Raw genomic sequence first — 23,678 nt, 5'->3', positions numbered from 1 at the left:
TAATTTGCCTGCTTCCACTCCTGTTCTTGGACAATCTAGATATGGTCCAAGTAGGCTGATTAGCTGTTTACAGTTACTTTACTTCCCGAGATGTGAGTGGATGAGCAAAATTATAGAGAATAACTCAAGAACTTATAATTTGACTTCAAGTCGCCAATAGGCAAACCTGAGTGTTAAGATTGTGGGTTCCTCCTTTTAGAGAAGTCATGTCTAATGAATGGACAATGAGGGATGGGCTAACCATTTGCTAAATGCCTAGCTTAGGCAGTACCATAATAATAGAGCATTTGAAAACAAAGAGGATTCTGACAATGAAGCCCTGCTTCACAAAGAGGTGAGTGAGTGAGAACTCTGTGCCTGGAGATATTCAAGCAAAGGCTGAGTAACTCCTCAGGCTTTCAGATATTGAGATTATGCACTAGGTTCTACAACTAAATGATTTTATGAAACTTATCCTGACAAGAAATCTATCCATGTTTCATTTTACACAAAGGCTTGAAAGTTTACATTTCAGACTTGAACGCTTGATCTAACCTTTTTTAAAGTAGCTTCAGATTCACAAATGGTATTTTTCTTAAAAATGTCAATAGATTTAAAAATTAATCTCCGATCCAGCTTTTTTAAGGTACCCTTTACTGAAAAACGTACGTTATAATGGAAATGTCAATCAAAACAGGGATACTTGCAATTTCAGCAAATGTATGCATTTTTAAAGTCACATTTACATGATAAAAAACAGTGTGAAGTAATAATTTATGGGTAATTTTTAAAAGTCTAGGCTACATTTCTAACAAATGGTCCTTATATAAGCCTTAGGAAAATTCAAGATTTCAACAACCATTTAAGTCAAAGAAGCTGAAACAGGGACTTTGAGCTAGCTGCATTTGTGATCAAGTAATGACCATTATTTTGTCCAGAAACCCCTTAAGTAAATTCATTTCTTGCCTCCCTGCCCCGCCCCCTCCAAGTTTCTACTGATAAATAATAAGATACTCTTTAAGTGTTAGGATAAAAAAGTGGCAGGTCTTGATATATGATGTTAATTCCATATCCATGTATTCTCGGGGACACATTAAATGCAATATTTATCTTTTTTTCAAATGCCGTCTATTTGGAGAGAGGAGCCAAAGAACGGAGTCTTCACATGTGCCTTGGACACAGCTTGGTTGTCGGCCTCCTACAATCAGCAGTGGCCATAAGTACTCTTTATTTAAAGCTAAGTATTAATGGTCATTGTATGTATATATCAGCATGAGTGAGAAGAGAACGCCAAAGAGGTTCAGCTTACCAAGCAGCAAGACTCAAGTTAAACACCATAATCATGCCAGCCACTCAGTTACCACTCAGTCTCTGTCTCCAGTCCAGAAACTAGTCTGCCAAAAGCTTAGATAGCTGGAAAAGCTGCCATGTTTTATCATACAACTGATACCCAGAGGCCGATTTAAAGGAAAATTGTATGTGTCCTACATTAAGGAGGAAAAATATCCCTCTCATTTTACAAAGTCTGTTTTGTTTTTTTAAGGGAACAAAGAACATATATTTGGAAACTCTATAACTGAAAAACATAATATGAACCTTAAATTTTAACAGGGCATGTGAGCCTCTTCACTAAGCTCAACATAAGTGAATTATTCCTTTTGTATCTGTGTAGACAATGTTTCTTAAGAAAAATGAGGAACTCTACTTTTAGCAGAATTAACTATTACACACTAAAGGATTGCACCAAATATATTTTCTAAAAGTATGTAAGTTTATATTTGCAATACAAGAGTGAAAATTACCAACTCTTTCTTTTTTACAAGAAATAAAGCTTTAGAATTTTCATCTGAAAGGTAGTAATTTAAAAAGATTTTTTAAAAATGTTTAATTTAAATTCAATTAGCCAACATATAGTACATCATTAGTTTCAGAGCAGTGTTCAATAATTCATCAGTTGCATAATTAAAAAGATTTTTAAGAAACAAGCCCCTGTTTTTAAAATATTCTTCAGGCTAACCTATTAACTAATTAATTTTGTAATTTCTTATGAAAACATGCTACTGTACATGTAAGATATACGTACGTCTCTATTGGATTCCCATAAATTTAGTAAGGACTAACAAAGCTAATGAATGGATAACTGTTGAAAAATGATTATGTAATTCCTGGAAGCCTCTAACTTGAAACTGCTCAATTCCTTCACCAATTAGGAATTGACCTTGAAATGTGCTCCAGGATGAAAGAACTACAAAGAGTATATGACTTGCAGAAATATGAGCATTATCTCCACCAATTATAATTATGTTTGACATCTTAAATTTAACTATTTTTCATTTTATAGTTTTTAAATAAACTTAACATTACATAGGAAATTTGTGTTATTCCATTCTTGACAACTTACCTTTTTATGCTAACATTTCATAATTAATTTTTCTTCCCAAAATAAAAGCATCTGGTAAAAACATTTAAATTTTCCCTAAGTAAAACCATAAACTCTGTCATGTGTGGAATGTATTTCAGTTCCAAGAAATCTCTGTTACCTTAGGAATAATATAAATACCATGATGTATATATACATATCAGTGTATGTTAAAAGCCTGCATATATTTTACTTTTTAAACTTCACCATAGAATTCAAATTCTTCATCATCTTCTCAAGATTTAACCCAAATACCAAAATGAAATTTTTGTCAGGAAAATGAGTATAACTTATTAAATATAAGGTTTCTTTAGAGTCTCTGTACATATATAAACCATCACCACTACTTATCTAATATTTCAATGGCATAACTTCACTCTAATAATGCAATGCAACAAAGAAAGTGTTATACAAGTCTAGATGCTATGACAAGCCTTGAGAAAATAAAGAGGTATGCCATTTTGAGTGATTTTGTAATACTTCATTTAGTTTAAACTTATTTTTCTCATATGGTTCAGTGTTTAATAGTTATTTGTTGCATTTTAGAAGATTAAATATCTTTGATATGTCATTGATAACCAATTGCTTCCAGGACATTTAGCACATCAACACTGGAGATTTTTAGCAGTCAGTAAGTAGATCATGAGTTTAAGTGATATCATGGTAAATTGGTTTCATATTGGCGTGAATGTCCATTTACATGGATAAAGTAGACAATGCTGGATTCCTACTAAGGATTCCATTCTTCCACTCCTTTTCTCCTGCCCAACAGAACTTCCACTGGCTTCCTGAACTGAAATCATTCCACTGGAGAACATGGACACTCTTTAGCTGGTATTAGTTATGTCTCATAATTTAACCATTCAAGGTATAGACACCATCAAAAACAAAAATATTATTTCATTAGAAGAATGTTCCTTGGATAACAAAAAATTATACATTTTTAGATCAAAAGAGACTTCTCCAAAGGAAGGTTCTCATTTATCTTTTCTTACCTCTTTCGCACTGTGGACCAGTGAATCCATAAACACAAGCACAGCGGTTAGGTCCAATACAACGTCCACCATTCTGACATCCATTTTCGCAGACAGCTGCACACAAACACGGCAAGAAGCTCATTATATAGAATATCTCCATATACAGCTGATCACTGAACAACACAAGTTTCAACTGTACTGGTCCACTCATAAGCAGATTTTTTTTATAAATACAGTACGGTGCTGTAAATATATTTTCTCTTTCCTAGGATTTCCTTAATCACATTTTCTTTTCTCTAGCATACTTAAGGAATATAGTATATAATACATACAACATAAAAAATGTGTGTTAATCCATTGTTTATGTTATCAGTATGACTTCCAAACAACTATTAGTAGTTAGATTTCTGGGGATTCAAAAGTTATTCATGGATTTTCAACTGTGCAGAGGGCTGGCAGTTCAAGGATCATCTGTACAACATAGCATGGAGATGCAGCCCAAAATGGATCTTACATCTCAAACACACTTTACAGCATACATCAGGCATTTAAATAAATATATGTAATGTATAATGGGACAAAAGTCTACACAATTCACGTAAGTTACATTGTTAGGCACACACCTCATAAAGTTTTTTTTTTCTTTTAAACAGAATCACAAGGATTGACTGCCTCAAACGTTTATACTGTCAGAATATAACTATCCAATCCTCTGTCTTAGTTCTATTAACCCCATAATCAATCTTCACAGGTAAGAAATTAAAATATGGGGAAATGCAGGAAAAAAGAGGGCAGACAATAGGTAGTAGAGAAACAGGAAAAAAGGGGAAGGGGATGTGATATGGATAAAGAAAGAGGATATGGCAACAAAAGGAAGGAAAAATCAAAGAAGACAAAAAAGCCTCCCCCAAAAAGACGGGGGTGGGTAAATAAGAAAAGGGAAAAACTAACATGAATACAGACGGCATGCACTCCTCCACTCCTTTCCACTAGTGACCAGGGAGACTAGGATTCAGTTCAGGCTCGGTGGGCTCCAGGGGGCCAGGGAACCAGAAATGACCCTGAGCGGCTCCCCTCCCCGACTATACCACCCTCAGCAGCCAGGACCACAAAGAAGAAGACCGCTCTGCAAAGACCATTTTGCAGATTCCCTGAAAAATAACTATTCCTACAAACTCTTGTGATGGCAGCTGAATCTAAGAATCATGTCTTCTCAGAGAAAATACTGGTACTAAGAGCTTGTCCACCAATTCACCCACCTTGTTCTTCCATGAGAGTGAGCTCTTCCACGACAGGGACGAGAGAGTCTGCTTGCCTTTGTATCTCTATCATCGACTATAGAATTTGATCCCTCACAGATACTAAACAAAAATCCTGCAATATGTGAGAATCTTGCAGCCCTTTTTGCACTATTTTGGAATGCAGAAAGTCACAGTGAACAGATAAGGAGTTTTGTTGTTTTCAGCACATCCTAATCACCTAGTCATCTTTCTCATTCTCAGCTCCCTTGCTGAAAAATCGAGTTAATAGATCCTACCTAAGAGGGGCTTGAGGATTAAATCAAATGGTGTATAAAACACAGTGTACAGTGGCTGCACATGAAAACTGTTCTACAAACTTAAATTCTCCTTCTCTTTTATTCTACAGAGTATTTGCATGAAAAGGAGACCTGCTCTATATCACCCAAAGTTTACACTGAACAACAGCAAAAGAAGTGGACAATGCATAAAAAAGCAGAATTTAAAAAATAAAAGAAATGAATGAATGAATGAAATAATTATCCTTCTTGAGAAAGAGTTATGATGAGAGTTATTTCATGAAGTGGTCTTTCTTGTAACAAAACAGAAATGAAAATCTGTAGTTTAAATGGAGTTGGAAAGAAACATGAATATGCCTAAATTTCCACCATGGAAAGAAGGCTGACCACCCAGGAAGAAAGAAATGCTCGCACCTGGTATGGGATAAAGCAAAAGGCAATGGGGAAAAACCAATGCTATACACTATCCACAGCAACTTCCCAGTGATCTTCATCCAGGCCTGTATTTAACCTGTTACCTTTATAAAAACCCAGTCTATGTGAGCCCAAGTTAGTATCCTCCTCAGCTCTCTCTGAAGATCTGAGCTCTTACATCTTTCCAACTAGAGGTCTAAATAGACTTTTTAAACTACCAAGTCCAGAACAGAATTCTCACCCTCCCATGTTTTCAGCTCTAACCCACTTCCAGTTCAGTCATTGCCATTTCAGGAAATGACAGTACCATTCACTCTGGAGCTCCACCCAATTCTCCAGTTGCCATCACGGACCTCTGTTTGTTTCTCCCCCCAGTACACCTGCTCATCAGCACATACTTCCTTTCACAGATTCTCCCTCCAAATACAAGCTCAAGGCAAGCACTTCCCAAATCTTCAATTACACCAGCACTATGCATCAGCACCACTACAGTAGCTGCTAACTCACCTTTCATGTTTTCTCTCACCCTTTCTCCAATCCAGTAGCAGCCAGAGTGATTTTTATTTTAAGTTAATCAGATCCTATCACTCCACAGCTCAAACTACCTCAATGACTCCCCATAATATTTAGAGTCCAAATTTCTTTCCTTGGTGGATAAGGCTGTCCACCACCATCTCTGAACTCACCTCCCATCATTATCTCCTTTCCTCTCTTTAGCCACATGGTTTTTCTTATTATCTCCAAAATATGTGAACTCTGTTCCCACCACAGGTCCTGTGAATCTGCTTTTCCCTCTGGCTAGAACACTTTTCGCACCGACCTAAAATGGAATCTTTAGGTCATGTTGTTTGCTCACTGATACATTCCCAACACCTTGCACAGCATCGGGCTCACAGGAGTGACTTGGTAAACACTGCTGAAAAAAAATGAAAGAGTGCTTTCTAAGGAATGCTTTCCACATTTCTGGGAAGGCAGCTAAGTAGTTTAAATGTTTTTATAATCCTCATTTTAGCAAATGTATTTCCAGGACGTTTCTGGATTCACAAGCTGAGAACTGTTACACCTGCTTCCTTACTCTCAGGACTATAATGCTATCTCTGTGTCACACAACTTAGCAAGTGTCTTCCTTACACCAGGTCTTGAGTTAACGTATGCTAGGTGACATACCCTGCACCTTCTTATTTGCTGTGATTGAATTTTGTGGGATATATGATCTGCTTGTACCATATGTTCTGTGAACTCTGAGTAAATGTTGCTCAGTGATAATTCCGTCCCATGAGATATTCAGTGAACAAATTTTCACATGTGCTGCTTTTCTGACCCATTGATTTTCCCTCTCCTCTGACTGAAAAGTGTGAGGACATTGGTATGGCTTGGCACAGGGCAGAAGAACATAGAAACACCTCCTCCAGGGAGGGAAACTACTTTTCATCCCTTTACTACTTCTATGTGAAGAGCAAAGAAGGGACACAGCAGCTAGAACTCTTTCTGCACAACCTTTAGGAAGACACATACATACACAGACCCCAGACAGATACAGCAGGTGAATTCAGGCTGAAAGTGGCTAGTTTCAGGTTAGATTTGAGCAAATACTCGAAAGATCAGTTGAGACAAGGCCCTTCCTCCTTGTAATTCTAAAGAAATTACAATTCTCTTCCCCTATGAAATAAAAGGTTGAGTTTCAGGAAGGATAATTGTGTCTCTTCTCTTGATTCTGGACTCTATAAAAAAAGAATACAATCAGGGGTGTCCAGGTGGCTCATTTGGTTAAGCGTCTGCCTTTGATGTGGGGCTCGATCCCAGGACAGGTCATGATTTCAGGATCAAGCCCCACATCAGGTTCCCTGCTCAGTGGGGGGGTCTGCTTCTTCCTCTCCTTCTGCCCCTTCCCCTTAGCTTGTGTTCTTTCTCTCTCTCTCTCTCTCTCTCGCTCACTCTCACTCCTCAAATAAATGAAATCTTCAAAAAATAAAAAAAGAATAAAATCAGATCTCCTACCACTTCTGTATAGGTATAAAAAATGTATAAATCTGTGTCCTTATAATACTATGTTCATAATAGGTAGGTTTTGTTTTTTAGTGGTTATAAACTGGAGTCTCTTGTATAAAATTTGGAAAATACCTAAATATTTGAAGAAAATATAGAAAAAAAATAATTCATGAAAAAAAGGTTGCTAAAATTTCTGTTACACTGTTGTCCAGCACCTTCCTGCTCCTACCTAGCCAACTCTAGCCCAAAAAAGTTAATACATTGGCATCTCCTGTTCTTGCAAGAAAACTGGCCTCAAGGCAGTGTATTCTCTCAGAAATCCATAAAGCTTCACTTCCCACACTTGTCAATCTCAGATTACCATAACAGCTGTAGCCATACCTGAAAGCCATCTATACAAGGGGTCTACAAACTAAAGTCCACAGGTCAGATGTTTCCCACCACCAGATGTGTTTTTTTAATGCCCATGAGTTAAGAATGGTTTTCACATTTTCTATGGTTAAATATTCAAAATAAGAGTAAATATTTTTGTGACACATGGAAATGGTATAAAATTTAAGTTTCAGTGCCCAAAAATAAAGTCCTGCTGAAACACAGCCAAGTTCTTTCATTTACACATGGTTTATGGTCACTTCTGCACTGTAATAAAAGAACTGAGTACTTGTGACAGAGACCACAGAGCATAAAATATTTATCTGGCCTTTACAGAAAAAAGTGACTGATTTTTGACCCAAAGTATTTTTCTTTAAATTGATTCACCTACTTAAATTATTTTAAAAGAAAACTTCCTAGCATTTATAAATAGAAAGCTATGTTACCCTAACTGGAAGGCAATCTTACAAAGAACAACAACCACAAGAAGATAGACTTCAAATCTATGAGGATGTCTATCTCACTCACACACACACACACACACACACACACACACACACAAAGAGAGAAATAAGTACTAGTGAGAATGTGGAAAAATTAGAGCCCTGGGGCACTGTTGGTAGGAAGGTAAAATGGTACAGCCACTAAGGAAAATAGCAAAGCAGCTCTTTAAATTAAAAGCAGAATAGCATAGGAAGGACTAGCAATTCTAATTCTGGGTATGTATTCAAAAGAACTGAAAGCAGGGATACAAATGGATGGTCCTACAACCATCTTCACAACAGCCAAAAGGTGGCAGCACCTCAAGTGTCCATTCAGGGACAAAGAGATATAAACAAAATATGGCAACTACATAAAATGGATTATTATTCAGCTTTAAAAAGGAAGGAAATTCTAATACATGCTCTAACATGGATGAGCCATGAATACATTATGTTAAGTAAAAGAGTCACGAAAAAACATACACTATAGGATTCTGCTTGTATGAGGTAGCTTGAGTAGCCATTACTCACAGAAAGAAAGGAAAATGTTAGTTGCCAGGAGATGGGGTGAGGGAGAAATAAGGAGTTAGTGCTTATTGGGTACAAAGTAATAAAAGTTCTGGACATAGATGGCAGTGATGATTACACAACAATGTGAATATACTTAATGCCACTCAACCATACACTTAAAAATGGTTAAAATGGTTAATGCTTTATTCATACTGAAAACAAGTTTTTTAAGCTTTTAAAATTCCAACAAAAATAAGATTAGCTTAAAACAAAGTAGATCGTCTTGCATACCTACAACTTTGTGCTCCTGTGTTAAAAGGGTTGAGAGGGATGCCTGGGTGGCTCAGTGGTTGAGCGTCTGCCTTCAGCTTAGGGCGTGATCTCAGGGCATGGGATCAAGTCCCACATCAGACTCCTTGTGGGGAGCCTGCTTCTCCCTCTGCCTATGTCTCTGCCTCTCTCTGTGTCTCTCATGAATAAATAAATAAAATCCTTACAAAAAATATGGAGATTCTTGTAAGAGTCCCACAGTTTGGAAAATACAAACCTCTAGTCTTCCCCAGAAATATGTCATAATCTAGGAGTTACAATCTTCACATTCTTGTTAAAAAATTATTTCTTAATTAGTACCAAGTATCCTCCAGTGAGTGAAGAGTAGACCTTTATTGGATTAAGGCTCCCTCTTTCACAACGACACCTGATTTTTTAAAAATCGTTTCAGAGCCCTGCACTATTGCATTAAATAATTAATTTAGACTTTAGTTTGTAGACCCCTTGTATAGATGGCTTTCAGGTATGGCTACAGCTGTTATGGTAATCTGAGATTGACAAGTGTGGGAAGTGAAGCTTTATGGATTTCTGAGAGAATACACTGCCTTGAGGCCAGTTTTCTTGCAAGAACAGGAGATGCCAATGTACTAACTTTTTTGGGCTAGAGTTGGCTAGGTAGGAGCAGGAAGGTGCTGGACAAACATAATTTATAAGATTGGCTCCCCTAGGGTTAATTCTGGGATAACCTAAAGAGAGAGAAATCACAACAATCTTTACTATACCTTCAGGAAGGTATTCATGTTTTACAGAGCTAGATTTTTTTAAAAAGCAAGTAAATATTAACTTGTGATATATGTCAATTCTGAAGAGCTACTGGTGGTAGTCAACATCAACATCTGTTTTAGAACACAGAAATCTTAAAAGAGAAAAAAAATCTATGATTAAAAATTAGAAATTTAGTTGTTCACTATGGCTTACTACATGAAGTTATTTTTTTAATGCTCAGAGGCTTTACAGATCCTTAAATTATGACCTAGCATGAAACACTCACTAAATCAAATAACTTCTAATAAACAAAGTCTATTCCAATGTTCCTTACGTTGTCCACAGTAAGTTCCAATATATCCCTTCTGGCACTGGCAATGGTCATCCGCACAGGTCCCTCCGTTCATGCACCTAACGTTGCACTGCTGAACTGCAATGAACAACAAAAAACATATAAAGATATCAATCACTAAAATTTTAGTATCTGTGAGTTATAAAACTATACAAAATCTCCAATTCAATGACAAATGTATTCTACAGAAGTGTTATGACCCACTTGTGTAAGTGCACACAGGAGCATATCCTGTTACAATGTTGTATTTCTGGCAGGCATTTAAACTATATTACACTTGCAGTGTTAAAGAAATCAGTATATCCTGACAGCATAGTTTCTAGGAAGTGGGAGGCACTTGTGTATCATTCAGGATACAGAGGCTGAGGGTCTGCCCCACGTGCTCAATGCTCTGCTATAATGATAGACTAGCATTCCCACAGAGAGACAGACAAAACACAAGTAAACAACACTACAGTTTCACTATGGATCATGACAAGTTCTCCAAAGGAAACTGTGTTGTGAAGGAGAACAGCCTGGAGCCAAGGAGGAACCTAGACCAGAGTGAGACTCTGCAGATCATTCTGATGTGACACCTAGGAAAAGTTCTGAAGGAATAAAATGAGCCAGGTATGAGAAGCAGTAGAGCAGAAACTCACAGGGAGACCAACTAAAAAATTAAAACACCCTTGGATGGCAAATAGTTTCCTCTACTTGAAGAACGGAAAGAATCATGGGATTATTAAGAGTCAGGCTGGGAGGAGAAGTTCTTAGGCATTCAGAAGCCAATCAAATAATTCAAGGTCTCTCAGGCCATGGAAGGGTCTGCATTATATCCTGAATGCAAAAGTAGTCATCGAAAGGATTGAAATAAGACACTTAAGTGACGCAGTTTGTATTTTTAAAGGATTCCTCTAGCTGCTCTGCAGAGAACAGATCTGAAGAGGGCCAAGGTGGGAAGGCAAAAAAGCCATCAGGAAGTTACTGCAGTGGTCTGGGTAAGAGATGAGGAAAGCTGAACCACGGGATATCAATGGTGATAGAACTGAGAAGATGCATTTGAGATGTTTTCCAACAGATCTCACAGGTCTTGTTGAAAGAGCAGACATGAGAGAAAGAGGGAAAAAGTAGAGAGAAAGAGAAACCGTTGCTTAGGCACTGAGTAGATGGCAGTGGCATCTGCTGAAGCAAGAGAAACCTGAAGCAGCAGACTATGAGCAGCAAAGAATCAAATTTTACACAACCAAGTTTCAGATGTTTAGTGTACATTCAAGTAGAGACCTGAAACAGGAAACTGAACCTGTGAATAGGAGGTTCAATGGAGGGATCTCTTCTGGAGATCATTACTATGAGTTAGCAACATATGGGTAGTAGTTGAAGGAATAGATGCAAATAAGTTCACCCAGGGAGGCCTGACTGTTGAGAATGCCAAACATTGAGTGGAAGTCTAATGAAGAAGATGCAGGCAGAAGATTAAAAAATAATACTCAAGAAAGGGAACTCTGGGGCCTTTGATACTGCGTAAGTGAAGGGAAAAGAGGAATTCATAAACAGAGCAAATAATGGTGCTAAATGCCTCAGGGCAGTGGAGTAGGACGAGGACTGGCAAACAGAGAAATGTTTCTGATGAAAAGGGAGTATTGGAGCACCTGGGTAGCTCATGGCTGAGCACCTGCCTTCAGTTCAGGGCATGATCCCAAGGTTCGGGATCTAGTCCTGCATCGGGCTCCCTACAGGGAGCCTGCTTCTCCCTCTGCCTATGTCTGCCTCTCACTCTCTCTCTCTCTCTCATGAATAAATAAATAAAATCTTAAAAAAAAAAAAAAAGAAAAGAAAAAAGGGAGTATTACTGAAGGCCATAGAAAATCATGGATTCTCTATGAAATCATATACCATAAAACAAGGGTAGGCCCGTGAAATGCTAAGCTGCCTAGGCAGAGGATTAAGAAGAAGTTAAACTAAAATTTCTCCAGGATTTTTTTTCTGAAGGCATATATGAGCAAACTAAGACAACAGGATAATGAAAATGTGGGCAAGAATATCTTCCAGGCAGTCAGATCAGGAGGTTCCTGAAAGCACTGGAGGAAATCTGCTAATCAGAGTGGTCAAGAAAGACTGGATAAACTATGAAGAACTTTAAAAGGCTGAGAAAATAACTGATTATTTTCAAAGAAAATGAAACTAGAAGTTTTTACACAGATGTGTCCCCAAGGACAATGACATTGCTCATAAAAACCTAGAATCTTCGATTTCTGTGTCAGACATACATTCTCCACTACCTTTTCTGAGAGAAAATTTGGAGAGAGACATGTTAAAAATAAAACAACATCACTCTGGCTTGAGGAAGATTTAAAATCTGATTTAATTACTGAGAAATTAAATAGAGTACTTGCTTCTACCTTGTTATAATATTATCTTAAACACTGGCCTCATATTAATAATCTTGAATACCTGACAATCTTTTCCACTTTTGTGATCTTACCAGGTTGCTGAGAGTTAATACATGTAAAGTGAGTTAATATATGTAAAGCATCCAGTCAGTATATAATATCTGTTGTCAGGCCAATCCTCTTATCTTTCTCCTTTAGTTCACCCACAAAATAGGGCATGAACTGCAGGATTCCATTAAAGCAATAAATAGAGCCTAGGGTTGGAGTCTACCGGTTTAGGCATCAGAATACATGGATTCAAATCTCTAGTACTCTGGGTTAAGTTACTTAACTCAAATGTGCCAATCTCCTTTCTCTGAAAAATGGGATAATAGTACCTCATGATTTTCGCATGAAGATGAAATAAAGTGCTATAGTCAAAAACATAAAACATTATCTGGCACAGAGTAAAAGCCCAAGGAGTTGTAGTTCTTATTCACAAAGAATTTCTTTTCCACTGCATATACATGCACTTTTACTTCATAGACACATAGCTCCTGGGCCAGAATTAAACCATCTGCTTAATAAAATCATTATTAAGCTGTTGGTGGCATCAGTTAAGCCACTGAAGATTTTTATCCCTAAGATTAACACAGATCTAGTCAGTGAGGAAAATAATCACCGATTTATATCCTTGCGGAAAAGGACATTTAGTGTTTACTCAAAAGCTTCTGAATAATGCAGAAAGGTAAGGTCATATCCAAGAAACATACTTGATTTTGATCCACAGGTTGGTGATATCTGGCCACTGGAACAAGTACACATGTTGGGACGCGAACAAAATCCATCTCCGCAACTATTTCTACAGATTGCTGCAGAAAGCACAATAGGAGAGTGAAGGGAATAAGTAGGTCATAAACACAGGCCACAAAACAAAGCTATGGTTAACAATAATAAACCTGAAAAAAACTAAGATGAAAAAAATATGGGATATGTAGTGTCTGATTTCATAGGCAAGAGAATGACCCACTAAAGACATGAAACTAAGTGTCACATGTATCCTTATGATAATGGGCAAACAAATGAAACTACTTCAGAAGTTCTGTAATCCTTTAACTCCCCTATCAATACAGGTCATGTTTTCCATTCAAGGCAGAGAATTTATACACAGAATTTATCACAAGGCAGTCTTGGTCGTAGGAAGCTGGGAAGATTGAGGAAACCCAGAGGTCCTAAACACCCTCAGAAAACACAAGCCCATTCTGGAAAAGAATTTCACGAGGCATAGAAAATATAAAATGGGCTGAGCCAGAGATCCCAGGCCCTAACCAGTTGGCCAAGCCACAGGGGTTCCATGTACATTCCTTCCCAGCTGGTATCTGACCTGCCCCATCATCAATCTTTGTTCTCCTTAATAATTCCCACTCTCCTTCCACCAGCCTTTCTTCTCCCATGCTATCATCACAACCTAGCCTATGCCTGTTGGTCAGAAAAGCTGTTACGACATTTTGATGGAGGGAGAGTCAAACCTCCTGCAGCTGTGACCTCCAAGGTATGAGGGTCATCACAGCAAAGAATGTTAGGCTTACTGACACAGCACATACCATGGATCCTCAAAATCACTAGCAGAGTGCCTTCCAAATGGGAAGTCTCTTCCACATTTAGAATCACTCCATCTATGAGCTGAGCGATTCATCTCTATACCTGTAAATGAATTCTTTCTTCACATACAAAGCTTATGTACTTTAACGCTCCATGACTGGATGCATGAAGACAATAAAAAGAGAGTCTGGCAACATCCTCAAACTGGCTATAAACATTCAAGCGAACGGACACATGTGTCTTTTACTAGACAGAGCTCTCACAATTTTCAGAGATCTGAGACCCCCACCCCCAATAATGTAAAGGGAATGTTGTATAGAAGTGAGTTAACTCAGTAATTGTTTTTCTTTCCCAAACTGCCTCTTGGTATCCATAAGATATGGTTATCATCTCCATTAGTACTCTCCTTATAAATGAAAATGTCATAGATCATAGTGTGAAGATGAAAAACTAATTTTTGGCAATAACATGGTTCCTGCCTCAGAGCTGACTACTAATTTTTAAAATGTGCAACAGTTTCAGATCACCAATAATTTTCAAATGACACGTCCACTAACATAATGTTTTATTTTGAAGCCCCCTCATTCCCAGTAGGCTGACATTTAGTCTAAGATTAGGTGATCTACAAAGTGCCCCTCCTAGGTCCTATACCCAAAGAAGGTCTCATGGCTGCAGACTGGACAACCCCAGACAACAGATCCTCGTCATGACCACAGGTGTGTGCTCTGTATCTGTGAGGCAGTAAAAAGCAAAAGTGTGCGGGCCTTTTCTCCTCACTCATTTCAACCTGTGATATACATCACCTAACTACTTGTCCCTCCCACCATCACATCAGGAAAACCATGAGACCCAGAAATAGCAAAAGGAGAGGGAAAGAACACATGGATGTTAGGGTCTCTCCGATGCTGGGAGAAGGTGTGCAGCACAGTAAGGGGTATATAGGATAAAAGAGGGCTAATGTTGAGTTTTGCTACGCTGTGTGCACACTGTAAACTTAGAATAAGACCACACAGCTTCTCTGGGTTTTGTTTTCTTCTTGGTAAAATAAAATAAAGGGATTATAGTGGACTGTTGTTCTGATGTCTTTTTAGGTTCAAAGGCTATGATTTCAGGCCAACCCCTTCCTATTCCATTGATCAAAATGCACTTCATAACAAAATTTCACAAATAAATCAGTAAGGTTCCCATGGCATCAGGTTCTAGTAAGACTTAAACAACAACAGCAACAACAACAAATGAAAAGTGAGAAAGTCAATTCCAATTTTTTGGAAACAAATATATGGAAGTTCTGAAGTACTTCAATGATCTTTGCAAACTACAACTAAGACCACTAACAACAAACACTGAGACTCAAATCAAAATGCGTTAGGTTTCCAGTAGTTTGAGAAATACATTTTTCACCTCTTCATGGAGCCTGTTCAACACCCAACAGATTAAAATACTAGAAGGAAATCATTTCAAGTATCTTTCTATACAGAAAGAATGTGAATATATAAATGTGTGAAAAAATTAATCTTTGGTCCTCATAGTCTATATTTTACTACTCTTCTTGTAAGTTGCCTCAGAGCTTTGTCTTTCACTAAATGGTGGAAATCCAGAAAATATAATAAATAACTTATTATCACCAGGAAATTCTAGAATGAAAATTCTTGATTTTGACACTACAATGCTTTCAATTTGGTGATTACCTCCATGTTATCATTTTAAATGTCACAAATAACTGCACTACTAAATTTAAAGGAAAATACTAAAATTAAAAATTTACATGAAATCCATACAAGAGAATATAAAGGCATTACATTCTTCTATTTTATGTACTACTTTATATTCCTGGGCATTTGAATTACTTTTTCAATATGCTAATATTATCATAGATAACTCTAAATGCTTGATCTATATAAGTGATATACATGTTTCTTGGGGCTACAAACGTAAAAATTTGTGTTTTAGAAATTTATTATGCATGTAACTTCCAATGTGTTTCATAAGTACCCAAATATTTCAAGTAGTAGAAATGAAGGCTACAATATTCACTATTGCTCTGAGATTTCCAAAGTTGTTCTTCTAAATAAGAACATAATGTTACTGAAAAACTAAAAGTATTTAAATCACTCAGAGGGATATATACACACACACACATACACACACACACACACACACACACACACATATATATATTTCTACTTCAAATATTCTGGAAGGGCTCTGTTCTCTGGAATTCCCATTCCACACCGATCCAATAAAATCCGACTTTACAGATTTTCAACACGTACCATAAACCGATCCCTTCTTCTCGGCTGCTCTCCAACTCAATAATGGCAGTCACATTCATTACATTCAGTGAGTCAGACTTTCCACAGTGCCTAAGTCATCCCAGCTAGTATGGCAGGTGTGTGGTGAGTGACATTAGCTGTTGTATGTAGGATTCTAGGAACCATGTTAAGTTTATAGCAGGCAAAGTAATGCCCTACTGGCCTGAGAGAGTAAATACACTCTCTCTATATGCCTCATATAGATGATTTCTGTCTTGGGGGAAAAAAAGAATGCAAAATCCTTTTTTAAAATAAAGGCTTATAATCAGAGGATTTGCTTAAAATATTTCATGAATTACTTTAAAGAACACAGTCATTGTTTCCCATTTTTGCCTCCCTACTGGAGATTGTGGGATTTTTAGGGTAGAAAATTTTGTAAGAAGTCTTTGCAACACACGAGACTTCATTCTTTAAAAAAAAAAAAAAAAAAAAAATTGCATGAAATAACACTAAAGGTCTATCTCAAACCCACAAAACCAATAAATATAGAGTCAGAAATGCCACTACATCCTTATTATCCCTTGGCTAGTATGGCTTGCCTTTTTTTCTCTGTTCACAGTTGCATAATTATCTTTTCCCTGGAGAACATGAAGGTCAATCTAAAGTCAAGATGGCTCTAAATGAATGTGCTGTCTATGATACCTGGCTCTCCTCCCAACAAGACAAATGTGACTGCTAGATAAATACAGGAGAAGGCTAGTCACACTTCAAATCACAAATTCACAAGCATGTGAAACAAGACATCCCACGGTCCATCAGTATGAGGCTGGTGGTAACTAATGACTTCTTCTTCACTTAGAAAGTGGGAGAACCAGGTACACAATTTGGAAAGTATGTAATAAGACTTTTAAGGTCAGAGATACAGAACTTTTTAAGTTCTAAGCCTCACACTTTGGAAATCTACTGTACGCCGTGAGATGTGGGGCCTGTAAATTCTAAGTCTAACTATCCTAAAAGAAAAAAAAGAAAAAGGTCAAGCCATTTGGGAAGAGTTCTTATAAAAATTTTGTTGACCTGGGTCAACTCTAACTCCCTGAGAGAGTTCCTTTCATATCTATGTTATGTGGCTGTTGAGATGAAACCAGAGATAATAAAGTGGTTTTGTACAAAGGCCTAAGAAAGCTTGATCTTCAAAAGGCCTAAACCTCATGCAGTCAAAAGCCAGATAATTTACATAATCACATTGTGGTCTTATCTGGACTCCTTTAGGAAAAAGTGGTTTTGAGTTATCTAGGGAATTGCTGTAGTCTCTCTTCAGTTTGTATTAATAGACACAGAAAGATAAAACTTCCAAGTATCTTTGAAACCTTTATCATTATTGCCCTTCAACAGAGTCTAGAAGCAAAGTCTACACTGATGTAAACCGGCTGCTTCTTCCCCAACACTCAAATGGGGCCGCGTCCTAATTATCACTGCTTCGCGGCCACTGGATTCTGAAAGCAACTGTGTGTCCCGCCGCCTGACTGGATGGGTCCGAGAGCTCGGCCCTGACACGGGGCCAAGCGCGCTGCCCAAGCTGGGGTCCCCCTCGAGCACTCACGGACGATGCACTGGTTTCCTCCAGGAAGCGTCTTCCATCCCGGGCAGCAGTAGGAGTGGAACCTGGATCCGCACACGTTGGGCCTGCGGTGGAGGAGGGAGGTCACGCACATGTAGGGAAGGGTATGCTAACACATTAGCGGGTTTTCCAAGCAAAAAAAAAAAAAAAAAACCGTGAGCGAGAAGATTCCGGGGCAACACACAAGTCAAAACTACACTTCAAAATTCTTGGGGCTTGGAGGCGCAGAAGAAGAAAGTAAATGGGCTGGAATGGGGAAGGATGGGCAAGGTCTAAAGCCTGCCTTCCGTCGGCCCTCTCTTAACTGCCTGTTAAGGGGCGAACAGAAACATGGAAACATATAATTTGCTACTCGTGTAGCCTCCGGATGCAGAGAACAAAGGGAACACTGTTTCAAAAATCCCTGCCCTCGGTCCCCAAATGCGTCCCTCCTGAATCCACCGTTACTCCGGCCCGGGCGTGTCAAGGAAGGCGCGTCGGAAGGTGCCGCCCGGGGTCTCCCGGCCCGAGCGAAGCCTGAGCCCCGCACTCGTCCTCAAACAAAAGGCTCGGGAGCTGCGCCCCCGACGGCGGGGAGCAGGCGGGCTGCGCGGGGCGCGGCGCGGCGCGGCGCGGCGCGGACTCGGGCCCGCCCCGCCCCACTTGGGAACCTGTCCCCGCACCGCGGCCGCAGCCCGCGCTGCACCGGCCGCGCCCGGGGGCCTCCCACCCAGCCCCGAGGGAGGGCTCTCTGCCGGCGGAGTCGCGGGGGCACGGAGGGAGGGCGGCTCGGGCTTCTGATGGAGGGAGGGGGCCGCCGCTCCAGCCGCCGCACCGGACTCAGCGACGGGGGGTGGGGTCGAAGCCGCCCCGCGTGGGGTCCCCCCGGGCCGCCTGCCCACCTACCCTCGGAGCACGTCCTGCTGTCCTCGCCTCCGGACGCGGCTGGCTGCCGCGGCGCCCTCCTCCCGGTACTCCGGCGCGGCGAACCCGCCCTCGGAGCCCGCCGCGGCGGGCCGGACCTGCTGCGGCGGCGGCTGGGGCCGGGGCGGCTTGGGCGGCGGAGGCTGGGGCTGGCCGGCCGTGCCCTGCGCCCAGAGCGCCACGCAGCCCAGCCACACGAAGTAGGGCTGGAGACACAGCCGCCGCCGTCTCCCCATCGCGGGCGCCGAGAGCGCGCGGACCGGAGTCCGCGGAGGACGAGCGCTGGGAGACGGAATCCGCGCGGCCTGAGGAGAGTCGGGGTCTAGGGAGCCCTCCGTGGGCGCCCGAGACCGCCTGGGGCTTGGGCCCCCTGCTGCAGCCGGAGCCCCGGGCCGAGCGCCGGCCCCCGGCTGCCGGCGGGACGCGAGCTCTAGCGCAGCGGGCGGCGAGGCGCGGCGGCGGTGCGGCCGGCAGCCCCGCGCGGTCCACGTTGCATCCCCCGGGCCACGGCCGCGAGCGACTCCGGGACCGCCAGCGGGCGGGGGCGGGAAATTACAAAAGTAACCCGAGCAGCCGCGGCGTAAAGTTACAAAGAAAGCGGACCTCAAAAGAAAAAAAGGGGCCTGCACGCAGCGCCTCGGCGGATTCCCGTGCGCCCCGGGCACGGATCTTGGGAAGCTGCAGGAGTCACCAGAAAGGAGCCGCAAGCAAACAAAAGTGGCCCCCCGGGGGAGCAGAGGGGCTCCTCCCGGCTCGCCTGGAGTCCCGCGGGGCGGCGACGCGCCGGCGGCGGCTGCGGAGCCGAGCGGAGGTGTGCGGGGCCAGGGCGAGCCGCCGGCCAGAGGGAGGGCAGGAGGCTGGACGCCGGGGAGGATGCGGCGGGCGAGGGCGCGGCGCGGCGCGGCGCGGGGGTTTTGAGGCCCGGCGGGGCGCGGGGCGGGCCGGCGGGCGGCGGCTGTCAGTGGGGGCTGGAGCGCAACCGTCCACACGTGGAGCGCAGCCCCGACCCGGGGCCGACGCAGAGTGGGCGGAGCGGGTGGGGAGGAACAAGGGGAGCTGGGGGCTGGGGGAGGGGAGAGGAAGGAAGGGGGTAGGGTGACGGGAGGCGAGGGGACCGAGATTGGGGAGAAGGGGGGCACGCCTGAGAGGAAGGCCGGGCTGGAAGAGGGGCTTGGAAGGAGGGATTGGCGAGCCCGGGTGCGAGAGGAAATGAGCGGGGGATGGGGGCCAGGTTAGAGCGAGGAGAGGAGTGGGGAGGAGGAGGGGGCCCGGGGGCCTGGGGGCCGGCTGGAGGGGGCGAGGCGCTAGTCGGCTTGGCTTCCCGTCCCCCTCAATTGGCCGCTAGCTCTGTTTTGACTGTACAAAGCGGGTAGACGACGGGGGAGGGGGCAGTTAGGGACCGGATTTGGGAAAGGAGGCAGCAGCCCCTCCCCCTCCCCCTCCCCCTCCCCCTCCGCCCTCGCCGGGCCGCGGACCCGAGACGAGGGTCTCTAAAGGCGCTAGGCTCGGCTGGACGCGCAGCTGAACTCCCCCGGGCCGGGCAGAGGCCACAGGGCTGCGGAGGAGGGCGAGTACCCCCGGGAGGAACCGGACCCAGACCCCGGGGGGGGGGGGGGCATTCGAAGCCAAGAGGAATGGGGACTCACGCGGGACTTGGCCGCAACCTCCATCCGAGGAGGCCCGGCCCTGCCCATCGCCCTCCTGCCCCCACCTCCCCCCCACTCCCCGGGATAGGCGTCAGGCTGTGGGACCCGCGCAGGGGCTGGGCGTTTCCAGATTGAAATGCGCTCTCCACCTCCAAGAGGGAGCCCCCAAGGCCGCGGGGGGCCTGGGCCGCAGTCAGGCGCGCTGCGGTCCCCGGGGAGTCCGCGCGGGGGGGGGGGTGCTCCGGGGTGACCCCTGGCAGAGCTCTGCCAGGGTTTGCAGCCAGAGAGGACTTAGAGCCCCTGAAGTGGCGGGGGTGTGGCGGGGAGGGGCAGCGGGGCTGGTGGGACGGACGAAGAGCTGGTAAATGGGTCTTGGGGCACATCCTTGGTTCCTGGCTTGGAGACCTCATTAATGATTAAGCTCTAGCGACTGGTGCGTCCAGGCTGGCGACCTGCCCTCTGAACCCTTAGAACTAACTGCCTCTGCGTTCACCCGCCTCTGGGGTCTTCCTTTGTGGCCCTGCTTTCAGGAGGTCTCTGTAAAGCCCTAGTCCTCTCTTACCCCATGGCGCTGCGTAATTAAAAAATCAAACATCCCTGAAAATTAAGGCTAACCATCCAAACACCGTTTAGGAAACAGTAAAAGGGAGCAATGTCTGGATTATTCAGGCCTAGGGAACTTTACTTTAAAGATATAAATAAATTTTATATATATGTATATGTACATGTATATGTTCTCCGCCCCCCCCCCCCCCCCCGCCCTGAATTACCCAGATGTGCTATTTGGCAGCCAAAATTCTCTGAGATTTGGCATAACTCCCTTCTCTATTTTCCAAATGTAGTCAGACAAAGAGTCTGACTTACAGTATTCTCATAAGGCCTGAAAAAAGGTAGGAGTCACATACTTTCATGTGAGACACCAATTTGCACAAATCCAAAGAAATTAAAGACAGTAATAGAGGTATTTGTCATGACTATGCTTCAAACAAATAAAACCATTTTAACTAAAGTACTATCTCCTAGCTGAAGGCAGTGTCTTAATCATACTCTTTAAAACCTTGTTAAATGGGTTTTTGTTAATAGTTATGTGGCTTCAGGGTTCATTCCTGTCACATAAATCCAAGTGCTCTAAAATTGCATATGCATGTATCCTTTGACTCAACAATTCTGCTTTTAGAAATCTGTTTAAAAGATACAGGCAAAAAGATGAAATGATAAATGCATTGATCTGTTCATTGTAGCACTATTTGTAATAGCAAAATATTAGGAACACAAATGTCTCATCGGTAAGAAATTGTTTGAATGTTATTTAATCCATTCAATGAAATACTATATAGCTATAAAAACTGAGTGGAGATCTCTGTACCCTCCTATGGAATTATCTCTAGAATATGCAATTCGGGGTGGGGGGAGCCAAAGTACAGATAGAAATAGTCAAATCCATTAAGATAGAAAGTATAAAAGTTATCAATGATTGGGGGCAGGTGAGGAATAGGGAGAAGGAAATGAGGAATTATTGTTTAATGGGTACAATATTTCCACAGAACGATGGAAAAAGTCCTGAAAATTGTGATAAAGGTTGCACAGCATTGTGAATATACTTAATGCCACTGAAATATGGTTAAAATGGTCATTTTATGCATATTTTACCAAAATTTTAAAAATAATGTGAAGTATAGGATATTGTATATTGTATGCTACTTGATGGTATGTAGCTGTAGGCACATTTTTTAAAATAGGAGTGTAAACCAAATCTAATAAAAATGATTATCTTAGGGAAGGAAGAAGATATTGAAGAAGAAACAATGATGAAGGCTAGATGTTTATAAATATGCCTTGTTTTATAGTTCTAATTTGGAACCATGTGTGTATGTTATATAATTAAAGAAAAAATTAAATTTAGAACAAGTGATACCTATGAACACCTTGGTGACTCAGTTGGTTAAGCATCTGACTTGATTTCAATTCAGGTCATGATCTCAGCTGCTCTGATCAGGTGGTGAGCCATGCCAAATCAGGCTCCACTCTCAGCACGGAGTCTGCTTGGGATTCTCTCTCTCTCTCTCTCTCTCTCTCTCACTGCCCCTCTTCCCACTCATGCTTGTGCTCTCTCTCTCTCAATCTCCCAAAATAATTAAATAAAATCTTTAAAAAAAAAAGAAGAAAGAGCAATACCTAAAAATTAAAACAAACTAGAACAAATAAACCTATTTATCACACTGGTGTCATTACCAGAGGGAATAATTATTTAGGGTGTTATTTTAACACAATATTTGAAATGTACATCTTTAGTACGATATAATCTAAGGATAAAATGAGCCAAATTCAAGAAGCCTGATATTGCATTCAAAGGTGGTACTTTGAGGGCGGGAAAGAGAGAAAGAGGGAGAAAAATATTAGAAATCATGATTTCAGCATAAGAGAATGGAGATCTATAAAATAAAAATAAAAATGTTGTAAGCTTAAATTGAATTATAAAATGCCAACATGAAATTGGAACTTATCTTTTTGTTTCAAAAAATAAGCATTTCTTAGTTGTGCACATTGAAAAGACCTGGAAGTAGGGACAACCCAATAACAATAGATGACACCCTTTGTGCCCAAATTATGGTTCCTAAACACCAGTAAAAGGGATGAGGGCTCCTTTTTTTAAGAGTCTGACTTCAGGTTTGGGGCATGAAATATGTAAGATGTTAAATCTGAACTATCTATCTTGTCATACTTGAAAGCAAGGAATTTATCACTTTGTGGATCATGTCAAAAGAAAACTGAAGCTAACATGAAAAGATCCCACTGACTGAGGATGGGAAAACTTGATCATCTGAAAGAAAAATGACCACAAAAGATTGAAATATATGAAATGTGTAAATATTCAAAAGTTCCAAATGATATCCCAAATAAAAATTAATTGGCCACTTTTAGAGGTTGTTAGGCACAGCTTATTATTCTAGAAATAAGGATAAATAAAATAATCATGTACTCTGCCTTTGCTGGATAGACTTAAAGAAAGTATTTCTTTAAAAAAATTAAAATTGTAAACACAGGAATGATAGAAAAATCACATCTTCACAAATTGAAACGAAATAATGGATCCGAGCAACAGTCATCAATGACTGCTAGAACCATTAAGTCAGGCATTCCTCCCTGGAATGTGTTTTCTCCTCGGTGGACATTTGGCAACATCTGAAGACATTTTTTATTGTCACAACAAAATGGTGTGGGGGGGGGGCAAGGGTTGAGGGT

General features: G+C 41.6%; 1 protein-coding gene across 1 annotated transcript in view; it reads right to left on the bottom strand.

The window, feature by feature from the left end:
* The window catches only part of FBN2 (fibrillin 2), a 238,935-nt gene extending 219,910 nt beyond the window's left edge, over positions 1 to 19,025 (bottom strand). Inside the window, exons 1-5 of the mRNA XM_072728645.1 lie at positions 18,772 to 19,025; positions 17,869 to 17,951; positions 13,188 to 13,286; positions 10,049 to 10,144; positions 3,394 to 3,489 (exon numbers count right to left, since the gene is read on the bottom strand). Of these exons, the coding sequence (XP_072584746.1) occupies positions 3,394 to 3,489; positions 10,049 to 10,144; positions 13,188 to 13,286; positions 17,869 to 17,951; positions 18,772 to 19,025 (628 nt within the window). The remainder of the gene's footprint in view (positions 1 to 3,393; positions 3,490 to 10,048; positions 10,145 to 13,187; positions 13,287 to 17,868; positions 17,952 to 18,771) is intronic.
* Positions 19,026 to 23,678: the final 4,653 nt, after the last annotated feature.

The sequence above is a fragment of the Vulpes vulpes genome, chromosome 12, assembly GCF_048418805.1.
Source record: "Vulpes vulpes isolate BD-2025 chromosome 12, VulVul3, whole genome shotgun sequence".
Taxonomy (NCBI): domain Eukaryota; kingdom Metazoa; phylum Chordata; class Mammalia; order Carnivora; family Canidae; genus Vulpes; species Vulpes vulpes.
Note: the sequence above shows the minus strand (reverse complement) of the source record. Positions and strands in the feature narration are given on the sequence as shown.